At 41.4% G+C, this 10,122-nt stretch overlaps 1 protein-coding gene across 1 annotated transcript in view; it reads right to left on the bottom strand.

Annotated features, from left to right (window-relative positions):
- Nucleotides 1-2,650: 2,650 nt before the first annotated feature.
- Nucleotides 2,651-10,122, bottom strand: part of immt (inner membrane mitochondrial protein) — a 49,474-nt gene continuing 42,002 nt past the window's right edge. The window contains exons 9-14 of the mRNA XM_022757118.1: nucleotides 8,835-8,970; nucleotides 8,207-8,336; nucleotides 7,786-8,009; nucleotides 4,718-4,849; nucleotides 4,378-4,507; nucleotides 2,651-3,824 (exon numbers count right to left, since the gene is read on the bottom strand). Coding sequence (XP_022612839.1) covers nucleotides 3,217-3,824; nucleotides 4,378-4,507; nucleotides 4,718-4,849; nucleotides 7,786-8,009; nucleotides 8,207-8,336; nucleotides 8,835-8,970 — 1,360 coding nt within the window. The 3' untranslated portion in view covers nucleotides 2,651-3,216. The remainder of the gene's footprint in view (nucleotides 3,825-4,377; nucleotides 4,508-4,717; nucleotides 4,850-7,785; nucleotides 8,010-8,206; nucleotides 8,337-8,834; nucleotides 8,971-10,122) is intronic.

Raw genomic sequence — 10,122 nt, 5'->3', positions numbered from 1 at the left:
TAATATCATGCCTGATTACACTATGAACAGCAAACACGTTTATGGCAGCAAATTCTGTTGAAATTATCGTCTCACACATACATAACATCACTATTAGCTCGGACATAGAGTTAGTGTATTTGTTCGTAATGGCTGTTTGATCCAGATGAAAACAGCTGTAGAGGGATAGAAACTGCGCTTTTCAGATTTAACAGGCTGCGCGCGCTCCCGCGGACGGAAATCACTTTTTAGCAGGCAGTCACTTTTTGGCACGACACCTGTGAAAACCCATACGCACATCCGGCAGTAACAATAATTAAAAAAAAAACAACAACAAAAAAACTGAGACACAAACGAATACAATTTAAATAATAACGGATTAGGCAGTTTAGTAGTAGTAGTGCATTCTTCAAAATGCATCTGTATAAGGTTTGTTTGGACCCGGGAGAATTTAATTTTACTATAAAAACTTATATTAAATTCTCTCAATGGAAAAAAAACACGAACCTGTCTTAGACCACCTAACTGGCAGGCTATTACACACAGCAATAGTCCGTCGTAGCTGTACCTGTTGTGGAGTAGCTGTGGTCATAGCTGTGGGTTAAGGTGTGTGATGATTTCCACTGTCCTCCACCAGGTGACATCCAGGTGACAAACAGCTGCCTGAGGCCACTCTCCATTAAGATCTATTAATTGTTTGTAAATCCTGGACACTGTACAACAATGTCTACAACTGTACAGGCAGCATCCAATACAACGTGTGTGTTGATGGTGTGATTTTGTTTTCCTGTTTACAAATACCTCCAATGGTGCGATGGTGCAATAATTTTTTACATGCTTCCATCTCTGGCACCGATTACATCAGGTCGACCGGCTATTGCCATGAAGCTGCTTTATTTCTTTGTAGCTGTTGAATAAAAGAAATCATATTAATTGTCCTATGATGTTGGGTCAGAGCGCATTCATTGGTGGATATATCAGCTTTTCTCTGCTGCCAATGTAGCAGGTAGTGGGAGATCCCTTCCAGGCCACAATGGGGTTTAGTCACACCCACTTCCTGGTTTTAATTGTTTGGGGATTGTTTTACCTCGATGCTGCTGCTCTCTCTCTCTCTTTGCTGCCTGGTGAGGCTGTGGTGTGCTGTGTCTGCTCTGTTTGTTTTGTTGGTGTAGTTATTGTGTTTTGGTTAACTGTCTGTTTAGTTGTTTCATTGTTTGCACACTGTTGGCTCTGGTATTGGTTTTGTTTTTCCCCAAGAATTTGAGTTCTAATACCTGTTCTTTTTTTGTCTCCGTATGAGTGCTGTAGGTGCGGATAATCCTACAGCTTCTTTTTTTTTTTTTTTTTTTTTTTTTTTTGTGTTCCTGTTATTATATATGGGACAAATTAGAACTTGAGACACTTTTTTTTTTTCTATAGTTTTTTATCAACTTTAATAAATTGTTGATTTTATATATTGACTTTATACCTTTGAATAAATTTGTAATCTTGGGGGAAATCCTTGTCTCAATCCATCTTTTGCCATCTGTATCTTTTAAGGTATCTGTCAACCAACTGATTTTACTGAGGTATTAAACGGGGTCAGAGGTACCTAAATTTTCAGTTAAATCCGGGCCTTGCCACAGCCCGGCCACACCAAGTAACGCAGCGTTGGCAGACACTTAATTTCTGCACTGATTGGGTTTCAGTTGGAAGGAGATGTGATTTAAGCCCCCACAAACGCCACAACGATCATTATTCCCTCATGATTGAGTCAGTATCATTTAAGTAATTCAGCATCAGTAAGGTTTCCAAAACACTGCGACGTGAAATGACAGCAGCCCTTTTACGATTCTTTGTGATTTGGTCTTAGTGAGTTAGGAGTCCTCTCGACTACTTCTAACTTCTCCCAGACTTAGGAGCTACTTTTAGCTTGCAGTGGCTTTATGAATAGCTTAGTGAAAAAAAGAAAATAGGAGTCCTAAAGTTAGGACTGACATGCCCATTAGTTTTAGTTTCTTCTAAATTGGCAAGTTACGAGCTACTTTTAGCCTTAAGATGCTTTGTGAATACAGGCCCTGGTTCATAAGTAAACAAAGGTTGGCAGCAATCTCAGCTCCCATCTCTTCCCTGCTGTCTGTTGTTCATACAGCGTAGGTAAATGCGAAAATGCTTTATTCAGTGTTTTTAATGGTTATAATCACCAGGTCTGTTTGAGTTCCTGAACCTATGACACTAGGAATCCAACAAACCAATTTACGGTAATGGTGGTGAAGACAACTCCCGTGATCCCCGTATTTCACAATGTCACCCAACACTGTCTGTTGTTGAGTGAGAGACCCCTAGCAGCTGTTTACTTACCAGTCTAGAACAAATGTTGTGAGTTCAGCATAAAACCTCATTCCTTTGCTCACCAACAGCTGTCTCCAGAAGTGGAAAGACCTCGTTTCTATCATGTCTTTTCATCTACTGAAGTTAGCATGGTAACGAGCTAGCCCCGACCCGTCTCCTCACTGTAGCCTTCAGTCTGTCCCGACGTAGAAGACGTAGCTGATCAGAGGATGTATTGTATTTTTCTCTCTCACTCACACACACTCTCTCTCTCACTCACACACACACACACACGGTGAGTAAACGGCTGTTAATGCTAACCTTAGCTATGTAGCAATAGAAAAAAAAACATACATATAGCTCCTTTAAATATTCAACATTTATTCTGTGGTATCAGTATTTACAGAAGTGACATTGTTGCAGTGATACTGGAGACTCATTACTGATGTTCTGTCACTAACTCAAACTGATCAACCATTAAATATAACAATAGCACAACTGTGAGGGAAGAATGAGAATTTAACAGAATAATTGTTCATGATTTATTATAACATGCAGAACTAACAAAAATAAAATGCAGCATGACACATTTTAAAAATCAATGTTAGGACTTTTTTTTTCCATAACACAAAAAAATAAGAAATTATCCAGAAATAAATACCTGGACCAAACCTTTGGGCCTGAATGACGAGACTAGATTGAGAGGGTGCATCAATTATTGTACAAATAATCATCCACAGTGACTTAGTGCGGTAAAAGAAATAAACTTCTGCGGTATCTTCAGTCACCTTAAAGGGACACACAATCTGAGTACCTAACATTGCAGCTGCTGTCCTTGACCCCACCACCTTTCAAGCCTGCGGCTACTACCTGATCCTCAACTGGCAGGCTGCTCCTTTAAGGGTTGCCAGGTTAAATGAGAGCAGCCTATGGAGCCTGGGTGGTTCCTAACCCCACAGCATTTGCATAAGCAGACAACAAACTGATGACCTGCCTGGTCTCTAGTGTGAGTCTGGCTTCATTCAGCCAGTCCTCCACCACTCTCCTAGCCTCTCCTCTCAGCTGGTTCACCAGTTTAGCTGCTAGTTCCAGATCCCCGTGCTCTAAGCAGTAACTAGCGTATGACAGAAGCTTGAAGGGGTCTAAGTCCTCACTGCTCAGCTGGGTTGGCGGGGCTTCCTGCTGAGCCTCAAAAAGGAGAGCAGCTTGAAGGTAGGACAGGAAGTACTGGTACAAGGAGTTATGAGACTCATCGATGAGGGCAACACGGCGAGCCAGCAATCGAAGGGAGTTGAAGCGGGCACGGAGGGAGGCCTCGCTGTACACGCCACGCTGGAGGGATTCTTCTGGAAGAGCTGATGCCAGAGCCAAGGCAAAGTCACTGTTGTGGCAGCTGTCTCGCACAACCTGAGCAGCGCCCTCTAGAGGCACGGTGGGCGACTCGGCATCTGCGGTCTTCAAGGTGTAGTTGAGAGCCTCGACAGAGAGCCACAGATGGTGAGCCTTACGGGCCTCCTCCTCTGCCACCACATGGCCTGCATTTAAAAGACAGGGAGGGGTTCATATCAGGGGGTCCAGACCTTTACAGACTTTCAACAGATCAAAATGACTCGCCCCACCACTGAACACTGCTTAAGCTGTGTATTACTTTGTTGTGCAAACATTTATCCAGATTATGTAGACCAGGATTTTTCCCTTGTATTCCTCTAACCCAGTGGTCTCTGACCTTTTCTACTCTTAGAGCTCCTCATGTCCTTTATCACTGGTTACATTTATTCACATATTGTATCAAAACACTCAAACTGATCTCCAAAACAAATCTTATCAATAAGATCATTTAACAGGTCGTCAAATATCAATATCCAAAAACATCTGAAACTCACACAAGACAAAATCTGAGTCATGATTCAATCAGACCTGAACACAGACATGAAAACACCACTACAAATAAACCTAAATCTGATTAGAGATCAGAGAAAGAAGAAGCTCCTTAGTCGGTGATTAAACCACAACACAGTATATAAACTGCAGGGACAAAGCATGATGTCACCAGATGACAGACAATGTGTGTGTAAGTGTGTATCTTACTGTCAATGGCCTCCTCCATCCCCTTCAGTCTTGCATAGGCCGTGTTCATATCCAGAGTGAAGTTGTCCAGCTGTTCCTGGCTCAGCTGACGGTAGCAGGTCTCCTGCTCCAGCATCTTACTGCTCAGAACCTGATCACAACACACAGCAGAACAGTGAGAGACGGCTGCAGGTGGACAGGCCGTCAGTCACACAGACAGGTGGGTGCTATTCCCCATGTCTAGGTGACTCAGACATGATATAAAATGAAGCCATTTACTATTAACTTGCAGTAAACTGAACAGATTGTAATACATCTGTGTGTTGTGATGTGTGTAGAAATGAGGACAGTGTGTGGCGACCTGCTCAGCCTCAGCTCTTAGCTCCTGCTCCTGGACTTTGAGGACATCTTGGACATGGTCTGTGTGAGCAGCCGCCTGACGCCGAAGCTGAGTTCTCATCTCTGCCTCCATCACATCCCTTAACTCAGACAGCTGCACGCGTGTACACAAATGCACACACACACGTACACACACACGCACACACACACACATTACTATCATTAATGAAAACTAGCAAAGTAACACAAACTAGATGTATGTGAAAAAACAATTTTGTTCATTGAAATAAAAATGAAGGTTTAGGGAAAAAATTGGGTGGATGTGATGTTTTATTTTTTAGCTGTGCCAATTTCACTCCAGCTGTTGGTGCCATCGTACAAACAAGCACCACCACTCGCTCTGTGATGTCTGCGAGAGTTGGGAGAAAGCACAACAGTCCCATGTACGATTACTGTGAACATGCATATATGCGAACTGCGAACTCGAACTGCCATCCCTGAAAATTTCTGTACCACCCAGTTTTGGTCTCATTCTAATATCTATGGTTTTTGAGGAAGTGATGGGAGTACCCTCCACCTCTCCCACTGACTGCAATACAAATTCAGGAGCAGGTGTTATTGGGCAAAAATGGACAAAGCTGATTCAGATTGGCTAATTAAACTCATTAATTCTTAGCCTTTTAACTCAGGTATGAGAGCAACTCTAAGGTAAAGCAACACAGTGCATTTGTGTGTACTTGTGTGTTTGTGTTGATGTATGTTTCTTTGCGTGTGTACATGTCTTTCTATAATTGTGAGGACAATTTTGGTTAAAAACCATTATTGTCATTTTGGCCAGGTCAGTGTCAGGATAAGTCTCTGCTACATGAATGAAACTGAAAGTAACATCCTTTGTACAGATTGAAGTAAACGCATCAAGCAGCAGGCACATTCAAAATTTCTCCAGGAATTTTTTTGTTATTCTTAATTCTTCCACCTTTCTACGGTCTCTAACTAGTTCTTCATACTTTGTACTACAAAAACCGTTCAACTATCAAAACATTCGGCTTTTTCTGTAGATTATAAGACGTATTCAACTTTTAATATTATTTATAATTTTTTGAAATATTAAGCTTTTTGCTTTCTTTTGCCATTCAAATGAATGGAGACCATGTTCAAATCCTTGAAAACTTCAGCCTCTTTGAATTTTAACTACTTCAGCATACTTTCAGCTACAGACTTCATTCAACCTTTAAACTCTAAACAACCCTTTCAGCAGTTTACCTTGTATTCGACTTTTTGATATCTTCAACAGTTTTTGATTTATCACAGCTTTAGTTTTATACTTTTTTTGAGTTTATAATGGGTGTGTATTGCATGGAATGTTTGAGGCTAGTGGATGACATCATCGCTAGAGTGGGAGAAGCTCTAGAACGCCTCAGAAAAAAATTCTGTTTAACTCGTCCTCACGGCCACATATCTTCACACATCATGGCTTCCTCAGTTGTAGAAAAAATTGTCTTGTTTCATAGAATGTGTCTACCTTAAAGAATTTGAACTTGAGCCTCAAAGTGATGGGAGTACCCTCCACCTCTCCCATCGACTGCAATACAAGTTCAGGAGCTAATTTCCCGTGAAATGCAGAAGTGATATTTTTTTTGTAACTCGCTCCTGTGTCCACATTTTTGGCTCTAGAAACACCAAAGCCAGATATGCAGTTCACGAAGGTCTTGTGCTGGTCATGGTCTGCTCATGGTTCTGATAGGAGTTACCATTTTTTCACAAATAGCAGTCGTTTGACAGGCTTGCCAAGCTAAAATCACACTCAGCTCTGTGTCAGCTCTGTGTCTTTCAGCTAGACACAGGTGTTTGAACCATCCTGTTAAGACCCTGTTTGATCTCTGTGATGTTTACAAACACACATACAACTTATGCAGTATCTGGGGAGAAATGGACAAAGTTGATTCTTATTGGCTAATTAGACTCATTATCTGTTACCGTTATTACTAAAGTATGAGAGCATCTATAAGGCAAGTCAACACTGTGTATGTGTGTCTTCATGTATTTCTATGATTATCAAGACAAATTTCTTAAGAACCCATTTTTGTACACATATATGTATACACATATATTGACAGACACACAATCCATCTCCATCTTTGGATATTCATTATTATGAAAAAAATCACCCTTTTGGCATGAAATTTTTCAAAGCACTGTACTTAAGTTATTATGAGCTGCTTTTTAAACCATTTTAGCATTGTGGTGAGGTGATCTTTTCAATAGGACTTGTAGCTTTCCCTCCGATATCCCATTTTCGAACACAAGTTTCATCCTAAAAGCTGTTGTCTGTCTAGGGAGACAGAGGGGATTGTGTGTATGTGTTTCCCTCCTCTCCCTGGTGGCCACATTCGCCAGTGGCAAACAGTGTATCAGCAGGTACTACTCAGAACACACTGACAGAAACACACAAACAGCATCTCAACGAATTGGATTAACCTTCAAAATAAAAGTCTCAACATGGTAAGAGGGAATTAATGGCTCTGTTGTACAAAACCTTACGCAATTTATACTGCCAAACACAGAAGCACAGACACATTCAAAATAAAAGTCTCAAAAAGGTAAGAGGTAAGGTAGGTAATAAAAGTTTGATCTTAGAAGCTATCGTCTATATGGGGATATAGTGGTATAGCTTTATTGCAGATCAACTTCTGTTAGGGCATGTACATGTGTGCATGTATGTCTTGCTATGGTTGTGGGGACAAATTTGGGTTTGAAATCATCAGTGTGCGGTTATTTTGGCCAGTTGCGACAGCCTCAAAAGGCTTTTTGAGGGACACCTGCAGTGACTGAGGTCATTGTCAGGATAAGTCTCTACGTTTCATGATGAAACTGAAAGTAACATCCTTTGTATAGATTGAAACGTGAGGAGTGAAGTACACGCACCAAGCAGCAGGCACACTCAAAATTTCTCCAGGAATTTTCTAGTTATTACTTATTGTTGCTTTCAAGTTCCATTGCTTGTATTACAGTGATAAACTGGAGACTGGTTGCACCTCTACACATCTGCTAACATGTGACACCCGGTACCAGCCTATGTTCCCTCCGTACCTTCCTCTCCTGCTCCAACCGGGCCTCCTCCTTGATGTGCTGTAGGGCTGTGTCAACAGCTTTCTCCTGGGCTCTCTGGTCCTCCAGCTTCTGCTGCTCCAGAGCTGCATCGATGTGGATCTGCTCCCTGACTCTCTGCTCAGCCAGCTCTCGATTCAGCTGGTCGATGCGGCGGTGAGCGTGAGCGATCAGGGCGTTCAGGTCGTCTGCCGACAGTTTACCAGCTGATGCACACAGACACAGACACACACACACACACACACACACACACAAGGTTCTATTGCAAACATGTCTCCTCTGTACCTGGACTGTTCAGAACACATTCCACCATGAATTCAATATAGACATGATAATACATCTATTCGGGATGGTTCTTCCTCTGTGTGTGTGTGTGTGTGTGTGTGTGTGTGTGTGTTCTTACTGAGGCCCTTCCAGTTGGCCTGGATCTCTGGAGTTAGGCTGCTCACTTCCCTCTGGAACTGTTGTTTGGCTTCATTTACCAGTTCACTGTACTGGGAGACAATCTTAGCTTCTGACTCTGCAGACTGCACCTACACACACAAACACACATTTTGACATGCAATGTGAAACAGTTGCAGTTGTCTTGTTGGTCACTAATTTCAGAGACCATGAGTCTGAGGATCACTGAGTTCAGGAAACCAACATTTCTGTTCAAATTTATTCTTGCTGTTAAATCTAAATCAGATACAGGGAATGTCTAATCCTTTATTTTCAGATGTGCAGGCGGCGTGGCTCCAAGGACGGACATCAGTCAATGCTGGTACGTCTCAACCCCAGACTCCAGTCACCGTAGAGATCTCCGGACTTTTCGTCTAGCATCATCATTAGGTCAACATTTTCCTGAAATACCTGCAGAACTAATGAAACTGCCAATCAATACTAGCCATGTTATGCTAACAGTACCACAGCTGTAGACACTTGTTACAACAAATGTCATCTTTACTTTTTTCTTGGCTACAGCCTGTAACTTCCTGGAGTCTCAACTGGTTGTGGAGTGGTCCCAGTCAAGAACAGAATGATGTCCTCACCTTAGTGACCACTTTATCCAAGTCCACCACCATGTTGTGGAGATTCTCCTCTGCTGCTAAAACTAGTGGGCGAACAGCAGAGACCTTCAGACCTTTAGACTTGTTGATCACTGTCTTCAGACTGTCCAAGGCTTCGCTATAAGGGGGGTGACAGGGGGGAAGAAGAGGACAATCAGCTCAATCAACAATATACTCAAACACCATACTAAACACTAGTTACATACATGGTAGAAGTTCAGACTTAACTTGTGCATCTGGTCTGATATGGACTATATAGTAGGGCTGTCAAAATAATCGATACTCAGATACTAATGGATACTAAAAATTAGTATCGGATTAGATACTCATTTGCAACAGTATCAATACCAATACCAATACCAACAGTGCCGTCTTGGCCTCCTCCAGTTGACACAACTTCATACAGCACCACTGCAGACAGGCAGGCACACAGCCCCTCCACTCACTTGCAGCTGAACACATGAATGCTAATTGAGATTCACAACACTGAGCTGGTGTTGCCAGCATAAAAATAAATTAACATGGCAAGTGCTGCTGCTGAAGGGCCTTCACAACCTGTTTTAGTTGAAAATGAAAAAAAGCAAAAGTTTATATACAGTATATATATATATATACATATACATACAGACCCTTTCCAAAAAATTAGAATATCATGGAAAAGTTGTTTAATTTCCATAATTCCATTCAAAAAGTTAAACTTTCATAGATTATAGATTCAGGGCCCACAATTTAAACGATTTCAGGTATTTATTTGTTTATTTTTACATAATTTGGGCTTCCAGCTCATAAAACCCACGAAAACAGGAATTCAAAAAATTAAAATACTGTGAAGAAATCAGCCCAAATTTTGCAGGGCATGAATGTTTTAAACTGAGTGTCACAATATGGACTATATAGTAGGGCTGTCAAATAATCGATACTCAGATACTAAGGATACTAAAATTAGTATCGGATTAGTAATCATTTGCAACAGTATCAATACCAATACCAATACCAACAGTGCCGTCTTGGCTCCTCCAGTTGACACAACTTCATACAGCACCACTGCAGACAGGCAGGCACACAGCTCCTCCACTCACTTGCGCTGAACACATGAATGCTAATTGAGATTCACAACACTGAGCTGGTGTTGTGCCAGCATAAAAATAAATTAACTGGAAAGTGCTGCTGCTGACGGGACTTCACAACTTGTTTTAGTTGAAAATGAAAAAAAGCAAAAGTTTATATAACAGTATAATATATATAATATACACATATACATACAGATTTC

This window comes from Seriola dumerili, unplaced genomic scaffold (assembly GCF_002260705.1).
Source record: "Seriola dumerili isolate Sdu_G_001 unplaced genomic scaffold, Sdu_1.0 BDQW01000264.1, whole genome shotgun sequence".
Lineage (NCBI taxonomy): Eukaryota > Metazoa > Chordata > Actinopteri > Carangiformes > Carangidae > Seriola > Seriola dumerili.
Note: the sequence above shows the minus strand (reverse complement) of the source record. Positions and strands in the feature narration are given on the sequence as shown.